At 32.1% G+C, this 20,675-nt stretch overlaps 3 protein-coding genes and 1 long non-coding RNA gene across 4 annotated transcripts; 2 read left to right on the top strand and 2 right to left on the bottom strand.

The window, feature by feature from the left end:
- Positions 1 to 461: 461 nt before the first annotated feature.
- On the bottom strand, positions 462 to 13,124 carry LOC137834919 (P-loop containing nucleoside triphosphate hydrolases superfamily protein). Its single transcript, XM_068643159.2, has 9 exons — positions 12,988 to 13,124; positions 4,109 to 4,299; positions 3,921 to 4,025; positions 3,220 to 3,297; positions 2,444 to 2,600; positions 2,255 to 2,325; positions 1,673 to 1,769; positions 1,187 to 1,386; positions 462 to 738 (listed from the first exon to the last, which is right to left on the bottom strand). The coding sequence occupies exons 2-9, from the start codon at positions 4,265 to 4,267 to the stop codon at positions 490 to 492; spliced, it is 1,116 nt and encodes a 371-aa protein (XP_068499260.1). The 5' UTR covers positions 4,268 to 4,299; positions 12,988 to 13,124; the 3' UTR covers positions 462 to 489.
- LOC137834918 (Tetratricopeptide repeat (TPR)-like superfamily protein) lies at positions 11,188 to 12,654 on the bottom strand. Its single transcript, XM_068643158.2, has one exon. It carries the CDS (start codon positions 12,652 to 12,654, stop codon positions 11,359 to 11,361), a length of 1,296 nt encoding a protein of 431 aa, XP_068499259.1. The 3' UTR covers positions 11,188 to 11,358.
- Positions 13,125 to 13,885: 761 nt separating the features above from the next.
- On the top strand, positions 13,886 to 15,689 carry LOC137834917 (DEAD-box ATP-dependent RNA helicase 47B). The gene has a single exon (XM_068643157.2). It carries the CDS (start codon positions 13,886 to 13,888, stop codon positions 15,554 to 15,556), a length of 1,671 nt encoding a protein of 556 aa, XP_068499258.1. The 3' UTR covers positions 15,557 to 15,689.
- Positions 15,690 to 16,454: 765 nt separating this feature from the next.
- On the top strand, positions 16,455 to 18,990 carry LOC137834916 (uncharacterized). The gene is made up of 4 exons (XR_016521111.1): positions 16,455 to 16,570; positions 16,637 to 16,741; positions 18,033 to 18,077; positions 18,613 to 18,990. It is a non-coding gene; the product is annotated as an uncharacterized LOC137834916 (long non-coding RNA).
- The last annotated feature ends 1,685 nt before the right edge of the window (positions 18,991 to 20,675 follow it).

The following is a 20,675-nucleotide window of genomic DNA, read 5'->3' as shown; positions in this document are numbered from 1 at the left end:
ATAAGATAAAATATGTATTCTCTTTCAATTTTTATAATTTGTAAGTAAGTTTTTCCTCCTTTTGTTTTTTCCTTTCATTGTATATGTCTTCATTTATATTTTTAAAAACAAATAACTCTGCCAAAGTGTGCAATCTGAAAGTCAAATGATTTTGGCATTATGCAATTTAAAATTTTATGTTAAAAAATTATTGCACAATTCAAAAATATCTTTTAAAGAGAAAGTGGAGATTTTTGTATTTATGAGTGCAGAAGAAAAATATGGAGGTTGAAACAATCCCCAGAAGAAAGAAAGAGTAGAAATCCCTTTTTTTGGAGGAAAAAGACTATTCCAATTAGAATAGTAATAAAAAAAAAGATCTTAATAGCTTCTTGACACATAAACTTCAGTACTCCTAACTCTTAACCAAAAATGGTTATAACAGGAAAAGAAATAGGTTAAATGAAAAGAGAAGCAATGAATAGTCACAAAAATGAAGAGCTCCATGTATCACTGAATCTTTCCGGGAAGATGGTCTAAAATATAATGTCCAATACGGCCAGTACGGAAAAGATTAAGCAACTTCTCAGCTACCTTGTCATGAGCATCTTCACATTTAGCTGAAACATGGAAAACTTCCTGCAAGGCAGTAAACTGCCTATCAATGAGTGCAAGCATTTCATCTTCACAGTTTATATCGCCTTCGAAAGATGAAATTGTTTCATAAAGTGTCCGTCGAACATCCTGCACTATGCAGTCCTGGGAAACCAAAAGTTAAAATGCATGTAATGGTAAACTTTTTGAGAGAAATGACAGATCATATGACATTTTGTTTTAACCAGTCTTTATCAATCAAATGAACAATGGGAAACGAAGAAGATAAATTAACAAATGGAACTTTGTCATCCAAATCGAAATTTCAATTTCTGGTGTCAAACTTTAAATCCTCATGCTGATTATTCACTTGCTCCAGTAGCGTACAAGCCAACTTCCAAAGAAATGCAAAGCTTTTGGCTCCTTTATTAGTTCCCAAATTTTTGCATATTTAACTTGGAACAATTTGGGTTCAATTCTATGATGGATTTCCCTTTCATCATTCTTATGCTCGGCTGTTTATTTTTAAGGGATTACAACTTTCTATTGTTTTAATCATACAGTAGAAAACATTATATGAGCATTAAGATAATACACAATAAATTACAGATACCTGTGTGTGATCTGTCGGGATTTGGCTTTTCTGCTTCATATCGGAGCTAGTCAACTGTTCTGTTGTGCCTTTAAGGAATGATCTATCATCATCCTTTATAGATAGTTTTGCCCATTTCTTGTATTGGTCACTAGAGTTGTGTATAGCTAGAAAATATTGAGCAACTTCTTTTCTCCTGATTAAACAATCCGCAACTGCTCCTGGATAAAGATTGAAATGAAGGTATGAGCGAGAACAACAGGAGAATATCTAAAAGTTACAAAAGCTAACCTAACCATAAATAACAAATTTCCCTTAATTGAAATTCTTTTTGTTCTTAGTTCGCTTGGAAGTTATGATGTACTTATGAAATGAAAATTACTCTACACTAGTTTGGTATAACAAAAGATATGTAGGATGATGCAAAGTTGGGGGAGTGCATTGTGTAGAAACGGAAGAAAATATCAAGGCAAGAAACGGAGCAGAAAGAAAATCAATTAAACATACCTGTTAAAATTAATTTAGATAAAACAGCAACATTAGGAACCTTGGGAGATAAAATAGCTGGAGAGTCAAACACATAGATATTGGGATGGCTACCAATCTGAATGGAAAGCAGAAGTTTCAAAAGTGAGAAAAGCACAAAAGATGTACTAATTCATGTATGAGTGAACAAGAAGCAAAACAAGGAAGGAAGTATGGAGATCATACTAGCATAGATAGGCCAACAAAGTGCACAATATGGACATCAACCTTCTCTAAACATTTAAATACACGACTATTTTCTTCAACTAGAAATTTATCACTTCTAAACTGTTTTCTGAGGTGCAAGTCATCTTATTAACCATGCCAAAAAGCTTCTTCTTTTACTTTCTAAGTATATTCTTAAAAGTATACAGCAGTTGGCTATAAATAATTTACATGTTGGAATACGTAAGATGCATATATGGAGTAAGTCTGTACACCAAAAACCTATCAAGAGTTAAAATTAAGAGTTTTGGTATCCTTCAGCACGACACAGAAAAGTTATAAACTGATAGTCCACATTATGGAAAATTATATAATATATAAAGAAAACAAAGGGCTAACCTTAAAACTTCGAATGTCTTTAGTCTCTCCTGGCTCAGGACTCACAGTTGCATGCTTTAACTTTCCTTTTTCTATAAAATAAAACAGAAAATTTGTGAATAGATATATAAATATATCCACTGGTGTTTCTCACGAGTTGAGCATGTCATTTAGCCTGTTCTACTAGAATTGTAATAATAATTTGAATACCTGATGCACTGATTCTCCCCACTTGATGCAAGGCATTGATAAGTGCCGACTTACCAATATTTGGAATCCCAATTAACATTACTGTAGCAGTATAATCATTGTAACATTGATCATCTCTCCTCAATTCACTCACTTGGCGTTGTATAAGGCTTAGAAGCTACATAAAAGCAAAAATCCTTATTAGTAATTTAGTTCATGAACAATTATAAAATAAGTATTTATTACAAAATAATAATAAAAATAACAATAATAATAAATTAAAAAAAGAGTCTATATAACAATGCAGATAATTGTATTTGTATTCCGTTGCAGAGCATACATTTTTTGTCTCATTTTACCAGTTAAAACGTAGGAACTAGGAGCTCCAATACCAAATATAAAAACTCACTAAGTCAAAATAAAAAGTCCAAGAGGAATATCTAATAGATAGATTGTGCTTACTGCTTAAAAGAGAAGAAAGGTCAAGAGGAGCAGCAGCAATACAGTACAAACGTTTCAGAATCTCTAACTGATATGTTCTGCTTGCTTACTGCTTAAAGATTTAAACAATTTCTCAGTACTATTCATGTGTGCTAGAGACTAAACTACAGATGCATCTTACAGAAATTTATTCAAATCAATTTAAACATGATTGTACACAACAACAGTAAGATTCAAAATTAGAAACTTGGTTCCATGTGCTTTAACATTTTATAAACAACACCAAAACACCATAATAAATAAGACCATTCATTCATGAGGCTATTTGGAAGAATGCAGAAAAAGGGAACAAATACCTGTCTGATGTTCTCCTTGTTATGAGCATTGACTCCACAAGATACGCAGTTCCTTTCCCTAAAATATTCCATCCATGCCTATTCACAAAACATTTATTAAAAAAACAAAATCATTAATTAACAAATCTAAAAGGAATACAATTTCACTAATCCCTCCAAATGATTATTTGAGTGAGTTTGGTTAAACTCCACAAATCAAATTGTTAGAATAGTTTATCAATTTAATTACTAATTTGGTTAGCAAGTTAGCCTACATGGCGTTATTGATTACTCTAGTTACCTTAACTCCCTCGACAGCTTCTCTGTAGAAGCACATTCGCACACAACTTTTCTCATTTAATTTAATTTTCTTTTATCACAACTTTCAATTTTCTCTGCTACCATGTTTTGCAACGAAATACACTGAAAACCAATTCCAGAAGACGAATGCTGAGGTACTCTGACAGTCCTATCTTATTTAGATATTTATTCTTATAAATTAATGTTTCAATTTTAACCATACATGTTTTGCTTTAATTTCAACAGCATGTAACATAAATGTGAAAATTTAGAAATGTTGAACACATTAGACCAAAATGCAAAGACTAAAAACACATATTCCCTCAAACTTCCACGGTTACATACAGATGGAAAGACAGCGGAATTTCCACAAACCTTCAAAACAGTTAAAGAAAATAAAAAAGCTCGAAAAGAAGCCCTACCTTCACATTCGATGCCCCCGCAAGATCCATTTTGTTGAGCGCTATGATTTTTTTCTGCGAAAGTGGATAGTTTCTGAGTATCTCGCATTCGGAGGACAAGGGAATCTGAAAAACGAAAAGAATAGTAGAGCGTGTTAATGAGTTGAAGAAAACGAATAATGATTCGTTAAAATGCGTAACAAACAGACCCTTGCATCTCTGACTTCGACGACGAGATTCACCAACGGAATTCTCTCCGCGATTGCGCGAGAAGCAGCAGCCATAAAAGAATCTCGCCATGCTCCCTTGCTTCTCAGAACTTCCTTTACCGCTGTGCCAATTCGTGTGCCCAAACGCGTCGCTACCATGCTCGCAGAGTTTGTTTGGCGGAGAAGATGAACTGAAAATCCAGTTAATTTTAAAAAACAGTTGAAAAAGAGGGAATGTTTCTTCAAATTTCAAGAGAAAAATATTGTAAAAAATATGAAAGGGAGTGTTGCTAAAAAAATAAATATAAATATAAGTAATAAAAATGTAATATAATTTTTGTATTTGGTTTTTTTCCACATTTTAATATAATTAAATAATAAAATAAAAAATCTATCTACTTTTCTATTAAATACAAAATTTAAAATATTCTCTAAATTTTTTATTTATTTTATCCTTACTTCATATTTTATTTTATTAATTTATTTTGGTTATCTATATCTATATATATATAAAGGAGATTCTCCATTATAACTGTTTTTGTTTGTATAAATTTATTTTTCTATTTTATCTTTATATTAATATTTTATTTTATTATTTTATTTTGGTTATTTTATAATTACTTAAATTTAAAACTAAAAAAATAGTTAATATTAAATATTAAATTTGAAAAATATGTGTACTACATTTATTATTTTTAATTACTCTCCTTAAATTTATTTAATAAACAGTTTTTATAATTTTTCAGTATACATAAATCATTTATCTTTCTTCCCACTTCCCCCTTACTCTCCTTTCCTTCCCAACGTACCTACTTTCCACACCATTTTTACCATACTCCCATATTTTATGAAAAACTGAAATATTATAAAAAAATATAATAAAATTAATAAGAGAAAATTGAGGAGAGGAATAAAAATTAAGAATAAATTGATAGTATCTTTTTCATGTTTTATTAATAGTTATAAATTTACAATTTTTATTGTGTTGTAATATGTGAGTTTTTAAAAACAAAAAATCAATAAAAAAGATAAAAAAATACAGTTAACTAAAATATTAAAAAATTATTTAATTTGATTAAAATTTATATTTAATCAAAATAAAACTAAATTGAATAATTGGTAAGTATTACTACTCTATTAGCTATGTTTTGCTAAAATTTATGTGTTTTACATGTGTTCGTATTTATTAAAATAAACTTAAATTTATATGTGTGAATAATAATATTATTTATTCAATTCTAATATTAAACATAATTATATATAAATAAATAAAATATATATATTCGCGAAAACGTCTGTGTTCCGTAGTATTAATAATATATATATATATATATTATATTATGTAGTTGATCCCTTAATTATTCATTTATATTAACCTTGATTATATACATTCTACTGTATAAAGATTTGCTTGGACAAAATATATTGATATTTTTACTTAAATAAAATACATATATACTTTCAAATAAAATAAGTATTACACGCTTCTGCATATTCATAATTTTACTAACAATTAATTGAAAAATATGAAAATAATACATTTAAATATATATATAATTCTTTAATAATAATTTTAAAAACTTAAGTGAGAGTTATTTTTAAGAAAGAAAAGTATTTAATTATTTAAAAATAAATAGAAATTATAATAAGGTATTTTTTTATTTATGAGGATTTAGGTTTCCTTTAACTACTTTTATTCTTACCATTTTTCTCTTTATTCTATTAAACTTAATTGAATATCTAAAAAAATATATACATCACCTACACAATAATAAAAATTACCTATAATAAAATTATAAAAAATATATTTTTTATAAAATAAATGATTTAATAATACTTTTGAATTAGATAAAGTATAGAGATAGAAAAGTAGAGAGAAGATATAATAAGATTTTGAATTAGATAAAATATAGAGATAGAAAAGTAGGGAGAAGATATAATAAGATTTTGAATTAGATAAAATATAGAGATAGAAAAGTAGAGAGAAGAGATAATAAGATTTTGAATTAGATAAAGTATAGAGAAGAGATAATAAGATTTTGAATTAGATAAAGTATAGAGATAGAAAAGTAGAGAGAAGAACAAAAATGAGAGTAGGGTGGGGTTGCACGGGATAGGGTTACATTTCAACAACAAAGACTTTCATCATCGAAAATTAGAAAAAGAGTAAAATATAATGTTTGGATCTTTTCTAGGGAATAACCGATGTGAAATCTTAACTATATTGATATTTCTACCATGAAATTTCTTTACTTAAAAGTATAAAATTTTAACTAACTTTATCTCATAAGAAAATTTTTCTTTTACTTACACTTAAACTATCCACAATTTTTCTATATTCTATAAATAGAAACATCTCATAAAAACTTATTCATAAACAAATTTCTAATATCACTTGTGTTATTCGAGTTAAGTTTAAAGAGTAAGAGATACATATAACCTTTATAATATTTTTAAATTCCACCTTTTTCTAATGATAAAAAATAGAAATTATTATTATAATAATAGTAATAATAATTAAAATGAAAAGTATTATTGAATAATTTATTTTATAAAAAATAATGAAAAATATATTTTTTATAATTTTATTATAGATAATTTTTATTATTGTGTAGGTGATGTATATTTTTTTTAGATATTTAATTAAGTTTAACAGAGGTAAGAATAAAGTAGTTAAAAGAAACCTAAATCCTAATAAATAAAAAATACCTTATTATAATTTCTATTTATTTTTAAATAATTAAATATTTATTTTTTCTTCAAAATAACTCTCACATAATTTTTTAAAATTATTATTAAAGAATTATATATATATTTAAATGTATTATTTTCATATTTTTCAATTAATTGTATTGTACAGGATGTTCTACGGACACTTTATGAAACCATTTCATCTTTGCCATATAAATTGTGAAGATGAGATGCTTGCAGTGTTTACTGCCTTGCAGGAAGTTTTCCATAGTTAAATGTGAAGAAGATGCTCATGACAAGATAGCTGGGAAGTTGCTTAATCTTTTCCGTATTGGACATTATATTTTAGACCATCTTCCCGGAAAGATTCAGTGATACATGGAGTTCCATGAGGATCATGAAGTATTCGTATCACTGAATCTTTCCGGGAAGATGGTCTAAAATATAATGTCCAATACGGCCAGTACAGAAAAGATTAAGCAACTTCTCAGCTATACCTTGAGCATCTTCTTCACATTTAACTGAAACATGGACAACTTCCTGCAAGGCAGTAAACTGCCTATGAATGAGGGCAAGCTTTTCATCTTCACAATTTATATCACCTACGAAAGATGAAATTGTTTCATAAAATGTCCGTCGAACATCCTGTACAATACAATTAATTGAAAAATATGAAAATAATACATTTAAATATATATATATATATATATAAAATTCTTTAATAATAATTTAAAAAATTATGTGAGAGTTATTTTTAAGAAAAAAAGTATTTAATTATTTAAAAATAAATAGAAATTATAATAAGGTATTTTTTTTATTAGGATTTAGGTTTCTTTTAACTACTTTATTCTTATCTCTGTTGAACTTAATTAAATATCTAAAAAAAATATATACATCACCTACACATTACTAAAAATTACCTATAATAAAATTATAAAAAATATATTTTTCATTATTTTTTATAAAATAAATTATTCAATAATACTTTTCATTTTAATTATTATTACTATTATTATAATAATAATTTCTATTTTTTATCATAAGAAAAAGGTGGAATTTGAAAATATTATAAAGGTTATATGAATCTTTTTCTCTTTAAACTTAACTCGAATATTAGAAATTTGTTTATGAAGAAGTTTTTATGAGATGTTTCTATTTATGTTAGAATATAGAAAAATTGTGGATAGTCTAAGTGCAAGTAAAAGAAAATTTTTCTTATGAGATAAAGTTAGTTAAAATTTTTTAAGTAAAGAAATTTCATGGTAGAAATATCAATATAGTCTAAGTATTGTAAGATTTCACAACTGTGATTCCACCTAGAAAATGGAAGAAAAGATACAAACATCATATTTTACACTTTTTCTTGTTAAGCTAATTTTCGATGATGAAAGTCTTTGTTGTTGGGATGTAACCCTATCCCGTGCAACCCCACCCGTTCTCTCATTTTTGTTCTTCTCTCTACTTTTCTATCTCTATACTTTATCTAATTCAAAATCTTATTATCTCTTCTCTCTACTTTTCTATCTCTATACTTATCTAATTCAAAATCTTATTATCTCTTCTCTCTACTTTATCTAATTCAAAAGTATTATTAAATCATTTATTTTATAAAAAATAATGAAAAATATATTTTTTATAATTTTATTATTGTGTAGGTGATGTATATTTTTTTTTAGATATTTCATTAAGTTTAACAGAGGTAAGAATAAAGTAGTTAAAAGAAACCTAAATCCTAATAAATAAAAAATACCTTATTATAATTTCTATTTATTTTTAAATAATTAAATACTTTTCTTTCTTGAAAATAACTCTCACATAATTTTTTAAAATTATTATTAAAGAATTATATATATATTTAAATGTATTATTTTCATATTTTTTAATTAATTGTATTGTACAGGATGTTAGACAGACACTTTATGAAACAATTTCATCTTTTGAAGGTGATATAAATTGTGAAGATGAAATGCTTGCACTCATTGATAGGCAGTTTACTGCGAAGTTTTCCATGTTTCAGTGTGAAGAAGATGTTCTTGACAAGGTAGCTGGGAAGTTGCTTAATCTTTTCCGTACTGGCCGTATTGGACATTATATTTTAGACCATCTCCCCGGAAAGATTCAGTGATACATGGAGCATTTCATCTTCACAATTTATATCGTCTTCGAAAGATGAAATTGTTTCATAAAATGTCCGTCGAACATCCTGTACAATACAATTAATTGAAAAATATGAAAATAATACATTTAAATATATATATATATATATAATTCTTTAATAATAATTTAAAAAAATTATGTGAGAGTTATTTTTAAGAAAGAAAAGTATTTAATTATTTAAAAATAAATAGAAATTATAATAAGATATTTTTTATTTATTAGGATTTAGGTTTCTTTTAACTACTTTATTCTTACCTCTATTAAACTTAATTAAATATCTAAAAAAATATATACATCACCTACACAATAATAAAAATTACCTATAATAAAATTATAAAAAATATATTTTTCATTATTTTTTATAAAATAAATTATTCAGTAATACTTTTCATTTTAATTATTATTACTATTATTATAATAATAATTTCTATTTTTTATCATAAGAAAAAGGTGGAATTTGAAAATATTATAAAGGTTCTTTCCCTTTAAACTTAACTCCAATAACACAAGTGATATTAGAAATTTGTTTATGAAGAAGTTTTTATGAGGTGTTTCTATTTATGTTAGAATATAGAAAAATTGTGGATAGTCTAAGTGCAAGTAAACAAAATTTTTCTTATGAGATAAAGTTAGTTAAAATTTTATATTTTTAAGTAAAGAAATTTCATGGTAGAAATATCAATATAGTCTAAGTATTGTAAGATTTCATTCCACCTAGAAAATGGAAGAAAAGATACAAACATCATATTTTACTCTTTTTCTTGGTAAGCTAATTTTCGATGATGAAAGTCTTTGTTGTTGGGATGTAACCCTATCCCGTGCAACCCCACCCCACCCGTACTCTCATTTTTGTTCTTCTCTCTCTTCTCTCTACTTTTCTATCTATATACTTTATCTAATTCAAAATTTTATGACACCCTACAATAGTCGATGAGTCATGGATCATTTCTACCCGATCAAATTTTCAAACAAAGTAAGTCCATATTTACCTCAAAGATTCTCTATTATCCTCATTTCCTTATGATTTTTTCATCAATTTCGGTGGGATTAGTTAAGAAAAGTGATAATCTCAACTTGGTTAACCTCATATTAAGGTCCACTTCAGGGCATGTGGGTCTCCTTCACTTGACTATTTAGGTTAGTTTATCCCACTACACAAGAAGCGTAGCGCTTGCTCATGTGGACCCCGTGGCAGCCCCGGGTCTTCCAATTGTCCTTCAACGAAGTGGATTGGGGAATTGCTGCGATTCTTCCTGAATAGCCTGGATTCTCCCGTCGAGAAATTTGGTTATGTTTAGATTTTAACCATCGAGAAATTTGGTTATGTTTAGATTTTAACCAGTTAAATTGCTTGAATTGGAATTTTCTTTGGAATAAGGAATTTCATGTAAATAAAACTAATTATGTTTTTGGTAGAATCTTAGCACAAATAATTTGGGTTAGAGAGTGATGTGGTTACATTTCTTGATGTTCTGTGTGAGGTTGTATGTTGTGAACATGTTTTTAATGTTTGAGTTTGAAATGAGATTTGTGTAGTTGAAATTTGTTGTGTGTTATCGTCTTTGCGTTAGATTATTGCATTTGATACTTGTATTTATTGAATTGGTTTTGGAAACAACTTTAAAATGAGATTGTGTGGTTGTAGAGGTTTATTTTATGATATTTTCAATTAAGTGAGCCAATTCTTGCTCAAGCGAAAATAGATTTGTCCTTAAACTTGTTTTTAGCTATGTTTTCACTCAAGCGAAAAGCAAAGAATTTCGCTCAAGTGAAAACAACACAAAAATATCAACTCTCTCGGTCAAATTTTTGCTCAAGCGAGTTCATTCTTACTCTATCTAGGAAAATCTTCTTTCTTTCTTTACTTTTCTTTTTGTCTCTCCAATGAATTAGATTATGTGTGGATGTTTTTATAAATGTGAAGTCAATATTAGTTTGTATATTCAATTGGTTTGTGAAAATTTCAAATGATATGTATTGTACAAAAGAGATTAAATAATGGAATTCATATGAATTTGAGATCATACATTTGAAATATATGTGAGTCAGTCTATATTAAATATTGACACTTATGTTGTAACATAGATTATTTGTATCATTAATGATATAAGTTAAAATTTACCTGTATTAAAATCTAAGATATCAAGTGATGAAAAATAAAGAGATTTGTATCATTAATGATATAAGTTAAAATTTACCTGTATTAAAATCTAAGATATCAAGTGGTACACTATAATATATGCAAATGCATAACCTACAACCTATATTGTATTACCATTATTCTTGAATGCAATTGTAAATATAAGTATTGAATTTGATGAAATGTTAAGTTTATAAAATGAGAGAATGGCAATTGTTTCCTTCACTTGCCATGATTCCAAACAACAAGAACAGAAAGATGATCAGAGCTCAGAATACACAACCCAACTACTTCCGGCGGCTGCCCTGACCCCCTTCTCCTTCATCTCCCTTCTCACCCTCTGCGCCTCCTCCATCCTCCCCACACTCGCATACATCTTCCCTAACAGCACAAAATTACCAGCATTCCCCGGCTCCACCTCCGCCAACGCCCGCGCCGCAACCTCCGCCAGCCGCAACTCCCCAAAATTCCTACAAGCCCCAAGCAGCGCCCCCCACGCCTTCGCCGTCACCTCCACCGGCATCCCCCGAATCACCGCATACGCCTCCTGCAACCTCCCCGCTCTTCCCAAAACATCCACCAAACACGAGTAATGATCACTCCCCGGCTCCACACCATACTCCCCCCGCATCCTCGCAAAAAACCGCAGCGCCTCATCCGCTAAGCCAGCATGACTGCACGCCTTCAAAACCCCGAGAAACGCAATACCGTCAGGCCGCACGCCGGCGGCCTTCATCTGCCGGAAAATCTCCAGCGCAGTCTCCGCCTGGCCGTGGAAAGCGCAGGTCGAAATCAAACTGCTCCACGCAACAACGTCCTTGTCCTCGTCCCTCATCGTCGAAAACATCAAACTGGAACAGCGAAGAGAACCGCATCTTCCGTAGGCTTCGACCATCGCGCTGCTGAATTGGTGGTGCGGGTGGATGGAGTTCCTGACAGCGTAACCGTGGATCTCTTTGATTAGGTTAAGCGCGGCGAGGTTGACGCAGGCGGGGAGGAGGGATAAAAGTGTAATTAGGCGCGGTTTGAGGTTGTGGAGGCGCATTTGGCGATAGAAGGAGATGGATTGGAGGGGGTGGGAGGGGGCGAGGGCGGAGATGATGGGGTTGAAGGTGGAGTCGGTGGGGGCAGTGTCGAGGGAGTGGAAGAGGCGGAGGGCGAGGGAGAGGTTGTTATTGTGGGCGTGGAGGGAGATGATGGAGTTCCAGACGACGACGTTTCGGTGTGGGTGGGGGGTTTGGAGGAAGAGGTGGTGGGCGAGTGGAAGGGAGAGGCGGGAGCCGTAGAGGTGGAGAAGGGCGGAGGCGACGAAGGGGTTGGAGAGGAAGGAGGACTTGGCGGCGTGGGCGTGGAGGGAGGTGGCGAGTAGGGGGAGGTTGAGGGCGGTGCAGGACTTGAGGGTGAGAGAGAGGAGGTGGGGGTCGAGTGGGAGGAAGAGGGCGGAGTGAAGGTGGTGGAAGAGAGAGATGGCGAGGTCGTGCCGGGAGTTGGACACGTGGGAGGACATGAGTTTGGTGTGGTGGAGTAAGAGGTGGTGGGTGCCGGAGCACGACACCATCTTTCACTGTCTATCACCACCTAAGGGCTTCGATTTCTCCTATGGGAGAAGAGACTCCACCTGGGTTGAGAATTTTTTTGATGGATGGTACAATTTTAACTTCATTTTATGCTACAAATTTATTCAATTCAAATTTTGTTAAATAATAAAGTTAGGATAAAAATTATTTCACCTTTACAGATAGAGAGAAGGGCACCAGTTCATCTAAACTAGTACAGTTGTTAGAACAATGACTGAGACTGTAATAACATTCATAGACATACAATATAACAAAACATTCATAGAGATACAGGATAACAAAACACTAGTCTGCATTCAAAAGCTTGAGCATACCTGAAGCCGAGAAAAGGAACTTTCCCCAGGAATGAGAAGAAAGGCAAGCAAGGGGGAATAGCGATAAGTGGTTCTCTTATAAGGGGAATCACCCACAGCCATCAAAGCAGCAGCAGCAGCATCAGAAAGGACAAGACAACCTCCATATGAGCATAAAAACTCCAAAAATGGCAGAGAATACAAGCAGTGAACGAATATTTAAGGATGTCATTGCTGAAAGTTAACAACAAAACAAACATCAGAAGAAGAACTAGTCAGCTTCAGAACCACAATTACCTCAATAAAGCATTACTACTCTGAATTCAATTTCTTCCATAATCTAGTCTTGTTTGTATTATAAATAAAAACTATAAATAAGAATACACTACTTAGATAGCAAGCTCTCTCACTCTCCCCACCACTCTCTCAAAATGACATTTTCAATATTATCTATAAATTAAATTTCATTACTTTGTTTAAAGAAAATGTCAATAAATAAAAATAACATTGCATTGCGCAGATTAAACTTCTAACAATAATGCAAAAAACTGCACTCAATTAAATCCAATTTGGAGCTATTCTGCAGCACAATAAAAAAAGAGCCCTAATAACCAAAATCACAATTCAACCCTAATTCCACACCTCCCAAGGCACCACCGGACCACCGTCGACCTGCAACCCGCGACCACCGCACGAACCGCAACCTGCAACCACCGCACGAACCGCCACCACCGCACACACGAAACTGGATTGCCGCACCACCTAGAAGAAGCTGCGCTAAAATGGATTTTGTCGTTCTTATCAGTAGCAGATTTTAAGGTTTATTTGAAGGGGTTTTTAGCATCCATTAATATTTGTGTTGTCCGATTTGGAGGACGAACAGGACATACGAGGTTGTTCTTTTTTTCTTGTTTAAAAGATGCCAACTTTGATTTCAACTAGGTTTCTTTTGCTTGTTGGGGAGTCACTCCACTTGAGAAGGGCTTTGGCCACTTCTAGGTCTGTTTTATTGCACACTAGTGTGAAGTGTATGAGCCAGGTGGAACCTAATCATGCTTCCCTCACCCTCTCTAGCATAGGTTTCCAAACTAAAACTGAAGCTGGGAATAGAAGCACATCTAATAAGGTTAAGCCATTTGGTTCACCCTCTGAGAATCTCAAGAGCAAAGGAAAGCCCTTTGGCATTAATGAGAAGAAGAAGAAAGTAGTTAGGGTTGTAGAAAAACAGCAAATAGAGTTTGCCCCTTTTGCTGCAAAGTCATTTCCAGAACTTGGCCTCCCACATGTGTTGATTGAGAGACTAGAGAAGGAGGGTTTTACTGTTCCGACTGAAGTTCAGTCTGCTGCAGTTCCCACCATTTTAAACAACCGCGATGTCATAATTCAGTCTTACACGGGTTCAGGGAAGACACTAGCTTATCTGCTTCCTATTCTCTCGGTTGTTGGACCGCTGAGGGGGAAAGGTGATGATGATGGTGATGAGAATGGGAAGAACTTGGGAATTGAAGCAGTGATTGTTGCTCCTTCTAGAGAGCTTGGAATGCAGATAGTGAGGGAGTTTGAGAAGGTGCTAGGAATGGATAAGAAGAGAGCGGTTCAGCAGCTTGTGGGGGGTGCCAACCGAACCAGGCAGGAAGAAGCTCTCAAGAAAAATAAACCTGCAATTGTTGTTGGCACACCTGGTAGGATAGCAGAGCTAAGTGCATCTGGGAAACTTCGCACTCATGGATGTCGATATTTGGTATTAGATGAAGTTGATGAACTCTTGTCGTTCAATTTCCGGGAAGACATGCACCGGATATTGGAGCATGTAGGGAGGAAATCAAGTGCAGACCCAAACTCAAATGCTGGAAAGAGTGAGCGTCAGTTAATCATGGTTTCTGCAACTGTGCCCTTTTCTGTTGTAAGGGCAGCTAGAAGCTGGGGTTGTGACCCTCTTCTTGTCCAAGCTAAGAAAATTGTCCCGCTTGAAACGGTCTCTCCCTCTGAACCTGTCAGTTTATCCCGGTCTTCTTTGCCCAATTCGGCTGTGCCATCTCAAGCAGCGGTAGAGAGTCTGCCTCCTGCGCTGAAACACTATTACTGTGTAACAAGGTTGCAGCACAAAGTTGATGTGTTGAGAAGGTGTATTCATGCACTGGATGCCAAATTTGTGATAGCTTTCATGAACCACACTAAACAGCTAAAGGATGTTGTCTTCAAGCTGGAGGCCCGTGGGATGAAAGCTGTGGAGTTACATGGGGATCTAGGGAAGCTTGCGAGGTCAACAACCCTGAAGAAATTCAAGAACGGTGAGGTGAGAGTTCTGGTGACAAATGAATTGTCAGCAAGGGGCTTGGATGTGGCAGAATGTGATCTTGTGGTTAATCTCGACTTACCAACAGATTCAATTCATTATGCGCACCGGGCTGGCCGAACTGGTCGGCTTGGTAGGAATGGTACAGTGCTAACCATATGTGAAGAGCCAGAAGTGTTTGTTGTGAAGAAGTTGAAGAAGCAGCTGGGAATACCAATTACATCCTGTGATTTTTCAGAGGGGAAACTACTTGTCACTGAAGAAGAGGAAACAGTTAGCACTTCTAGCAGTTGATGTGTTATATTTGACTACTTATTTAGTCTAGTCAACGATTCAGTTTCCATGTTCCATGTTTAATTCTTCATATTCTATTGTACTTAATGACAACTTATACATGAGTGCACATTAAAATCTTCCTGGTATTTTTACATTTGATGTTGAGTAGACTGATAAGTGATAAGGTTAGCTGATATTTGTTTCACATAACCACTTATTGATTCAATTAGTTACCACTCTACTGGATATTGAGTTTTTGCCTTAATTTTTATGAACAACTTAGACACGGATCACTTTGGAAAACATGATTTCTATGAAATCAGTTCTTTTTCTTTCCAGTTTTTATGAATGAAAAACATTTTCAGTCTCAGAATTACTCCTCTGGTGAGCAGAAGATAAGTGATGAGAATAGCAAGAACAAAAGAGGAGAATTATGGTGTATAATAAGGTGTCAGCAGTTATGCGATTTAGGCTCTTAGCTGAGCCAGCTTTTTTTTGCCAGTCCATTGGTAAACTTTAATTGGATTACTGTTCATCCGATTTAAGCATGTTTATATTTTTTATTTTTAATATTTATTAAAATAAAAATAACTTCGAAGGAATGGAACTGTAACCATAGAAAATAATATGAACTTTACCTATGCCAGTGTAAATTTTATTTTGTTTTGCCAGAAATTGAATTTGGAGCAGTGTAATTTTAAGGAATGTCTCATAGTAGATCAAATTCAACTGAGGTCAATTTAAGTCCATCTTTTATTTTTAATAGAAGAAGAAATGCTTAGGATATAGATCAGATATTGGATAAGCATGAGATAAATATTAATGGACATAATCATAATTAGAGGATTGAAAACTTTATATTTGTCCATTTTTAATTATTTAATTTTTATGACTCGAATAATTTAACTTCTATAATATTTGTACGAGTTTACGAGTCAAGTCTATGAAGCTCTCACGAGTTTACGTCGACTCTTGAGCTTGACAATCTTGGTTTTGTGCAATTCTCATTTGTTTTTCATCCTTGGTTGAAAGGTAGAACATTTACTTTTGGATCAATTTTCAATGGGTTCTTCTAAATGGGTTTGCTTCACTCTGCAGTTGCACTGTGAATGTGATTGTCCACAGTTTTCTGGTTTCTCTTTGGCTGAATTTCGCTCATCTCTGAAGAAACATGGCTGCCAATTTCTGGACATCATCTCATTAGTATGTTTTCTTTTTTTTATGTCTTTCTTCAATCTCTATCATACATGTATTTATTCCCCTTATGCCACAGCACTGTTTTGTTCTCTAACCTTTTGCTTCTGGCTATTGCTTATGATTATCATTCTTTTACTTGTTGATGTGGTGTCCAGTTCTGAATTTGTAGTTGCTGCTGTCATCCTTAGTTTTGTGTGCCAGGGATTGGTTTCAGACGGAATTTCTTATGATGCTTTTATGGATTTTTTTGGCATCCTCTTGTATATAAAATATTCTGAAAGATGAATAATTAGAGTTATCGTTATTGATATCCTTCCTTGACTATAGAGGTGTTTAATTTTTGTTATTTATCTGTGCTGTATTTCGTATATTGGTTTGATCTTTCTGGCTTAAACATCTGTGCTTAGTCTGCAATGCATGAAGGGGAGAAAAAGGAATTGCCACACTTCTTGAGGCCAAAAGCCCCATGGACAAACAGAATATGAAGTATATGTATCGTGTTGATTCTTTTCCTAGTTTTGTTTAGTTTGCCTGCATTTTGATTCTCCAATAAGCAAGACACGACCTTCAAGATTGTATGAGATGGGATGTACAACAGTTTTGAATGCATAATTAACATAAGAAGTTCTAAAATAAACTGAAAATTAGGATAAGTCAGCCATTATGTCATTACTAAACCTCCCATCTTCTCTTTCTGATCAAGGTGATATATCTATAGATGTCTGGCTTGTTTGTGATGTAGGTTTATGCATGTACTTTATACACCCACTTTCTAGAGATTCTGCAGAACCATGACTTAGGAAATAGAAATCCATAACCACTCCTAATTCCTATGCTGCATATCTATAGTTAATTAATTTACTATGTCCTGGGTGGATTTCTTTTCTAATGTATCCGTTTAGTATGCATTTATTTATGTTTATTGAAAGTTACTTTTTTATGCAGAATTGGCATATATACGATATTTATCCATGGAATACATTTGTTTGATCAATTTTTGATGGAACAGACTAGACTTTTAGTGATGATCATTTACATTTGAAAAGGAAATATACCACCCATATTCCCATAAGTAATGAAGCTTGCTTGCCTTTTGCCATTCATAAGTATATATGAACATGTAGAAGAGCTCTATTAGAATTTAGGAGTCTACTCAACCAATGGTGATACCACTTTAGAATCACAATGGGAATGCAAATGAAATTATTTTGTGTTAAGTTCAAAACTTTAACAACTTTTGCCATTTATTTTGTGTTAAATTCCATAACCATTTCTAATATGTTGGTTGATCTTTCAGGGTTATGGCCGCAGCAGTTACATACATGAGGCGTGTTTATACCAAGTATGTGTTGTGAACTTGTAAACTTCAGTAGTGTATGGAAAAGTTTGTCCTGAAATGGTTGGAACTTCCTGTCTTTCTTTTAGATTGGGGATAGCTTGCATGTTATGTAGTATTTGTGATGCTTGGACTCAGTAATTTGAAGTTTACTGCAGTATATTTCATAAATTTTTTTCCTTTTGATGTCAGGATTTATCATAGATGCAGATTTTTTTTGGTTTTGATTAAATCTAATGTCCATATCAGTACTACTATTTAGATTAGTGTTATGCAATTATGTTAGAAAAACCAATAACCGTCTCATTCTGGGATCTGCTGGCTTCAACTGCCTCATCAATTGCGGTAAAATTTATGGTGAAGTTTCCAAGATATGCCACTAACTTTTGAATTTTCCAGAGCAACCGTGCACTTAATTTTTTTTTTTCCAAATGTAACTTATAAGCAGACAACTGCTATGTATGTCACTAAGTAGTAGTATGTGCTTAATACCCTCACTAAGTGTCAACTGTTGACAATCTTCAGTTTTTGTCATTTTAAGGAAGAGTATGGCAGAATATGATCCACGTTTGGTACTCCAACATGCTTGTACCTGGCATCAAAAGCAGAAGAAAACACAGTGCAAGCATGGCTTCTTGTATTTTACATAAAAAAATTGTGTAAGATGTTAACCTATTATTTTATTTTTCTTCATGTTGACTTCTGAACGTAAAGTGAGTAATTTGTTTTCAAAGTTGTCTTGATACTAGATTTCCTTTCTATGCTGAAACCGCAGATTTTTTATGCTGATGCTGATGAGAAGTATAGATATAAATCAAGGACATACTTGAAATGGAAATGAAGATTTTAGATGCTCTTAATTATTACCTGGTTGTATACCACCCATACCGTGAGTGTTTGATAATGATCTCTTTGTTCAATTTTTGTACACAGGAGTGTGGAAATTATGGAAAAAACAATTATTTTGTTCATACTTTTCTGGCCAGAAAGCTTGCAATTTTAAGGGTGTTGTCCACACAGCTTTCACTAATCTAATCACAGAAAAGAGAAACTGAAGACAGTATAAAAACTGAATCACCTAGTTTAGGAAACAAAATTGTTTAAAACAATTTATATGCATTCATTGTTCCTTCTGTTCTCAGTCTTCACATTTCCCTTCTGACAGAAAGTCAAACAAATACCCAATAATGAACATTTTGGCAAATTAAGTCCTGTCAAGTTAAAAATTGGTGACAGAAGAACTGGTCTGATATTCGTGTCATTTAGATTATATTCATTTATGATTTCTCATTGTCATTATATTGATAATTCTCCAGGTTGCAGGTTTGAGTGATCTGACTCAGCTAACTTGAATAAAAGTTAATTATAATACATAATTAGTTTTTTTTAAGGATAGCTAAGATATAAAAAAAATAAAAAAAGAGAAAGTTGAATTTTAGAGAAAAAAATATTAGAGTAGTGGTGATGAGGGTGAATGTAAGAAAGAGCACTCCTAATTGCTGAAACTGAAGCTGGAGATAGAAGCACGTCTAATAAGGTTAAGTATTACGAAGTGGACTTTAAGCTTAACTCAACTCCATAAAACCAGTTTATGAGGTTAAGGTTTGCACCCACTTATATACAATGAAATATTTTTATCTCTAGTCGATGTGGGATCTCCAACATTAAGTCATTTGGTTCACCTCTGAGAATCTCAAGAGCAAAGGAAAGCCCTTTGGCATTCTTTTATATGATTTTTTTTTTTTTTTTAACTCAGTGCATGTGTTAAAGAATCTAATTTTTTGTATTTTTCTTTTACAATTTTTATTAAAAAACTTCTTACAAATGTTTAAATTAATTAGCAAATTGGTATATATCTAAAACAATATATAATTAAAATTTATAAGCATATACAATAAAGTATTCTTTTTAATATATATAAAAATTATTTTTTATTTATTCTTAATTATATTTTAACATAGTAACCTATCTTTTTATGGTATGTAAAATAAAACACAATTTTTTTTCTAAATAACTAATCTTAATATCTTCAGTGACACAAAAATTATAGAGTAAAAAAATAAAATAAACTGAAAATGACCTTTCTTTCTAGAGTAGTTTAAATAAAACACAAATTTTCTGAATAACTAATCTTAATATCACAGACTTTAAAGTTATAGTGTAAACAAAAATTAAAATCAAATAATAAGGGTAAGTAATAAACACAATCTATTAAGCATATGTAGCAAACTTTTAGTTGGTATGTTTTTCCCTTAGTTGTTGGAGCTAACTGGGAATAACAATATAAACCTTTTTGTTGTCAATCTTTGATGTGGATATTTACCAATGTTAATGTGGTTTTAAGGTTATTTATTATTTATGTTAATTTATAATATGTAAATATTTAGGAAAAGTGATGATGAATTTCATATATATATATATATATATATATATATATATATATATATACACACACACACACGTCCCCAAACAAGTTTATAATATGATTATTGAACAAGCTTTTGGAAGATATGATACCTTCCCAAACAAGCTTCCAACTAAACCAATTGTTTTACTCTCTCTTCTTCTTCCTCCTAAGAGTGCAGTGACAATGACGACAACAGT

Source organism: Phaseolus vulgaris, chromosome 5 (assembly GCF_051622355.1).
Source record: "Phaseolus vulgaris cultivar YP4 chromosome 5, ASM5162235v1, whole genome shotgun sequence".
NCBI lineage: Eukaryota > Viridiplantae > Streptophyta > Magnoliopsida > Fabales > Fabaceae > Phaseolus > Phaseolus vulgaris.
Note: the sequence above shows the minus strand (reverse complement) of the source record. Positions and strands in the feature narration are given on the sequence as shown.

Bases quoted from the DNA above. Each gene is read 5' to 3' on its own strand.
- LOC137834919 (XM_068643159.2), bottom strand. From the start codon at position 4,267: ATGGTAGCGACGCGTTTGGGCACACGAATTGGCACAGCGGTAAAGGAA. The intron at 4,026-4,108 runs GTCTGTTTGTTA...TTCGTTTTTCAG, and splicing joins TCGAAGTCAGAGATGCAAGG to ATTCCCTTGTCCTCCGAATG. The intron at 1,770-2,254 runs GTTAGCCCTTTG...CTTTCCATTCAG, and splicing joins AAGACATTCGAAGTTTTAAG to ATTGGTAGCCATCCCAATAT.
- LOC137834918 (XM_068643158.2), bottom strand. From the start codon at position 12,654: ATGGTGTCGTGCTCCGGCACCCACCACCTCTTACTCCACCACACCAAA.
- LOC137834917 (XM_068643157.2), top strand. From the start codon at position 13,886: ATGCCAACTTTGATTTCAACTAGGTTTCTTTTGCTTGTTGGGGAGTCA.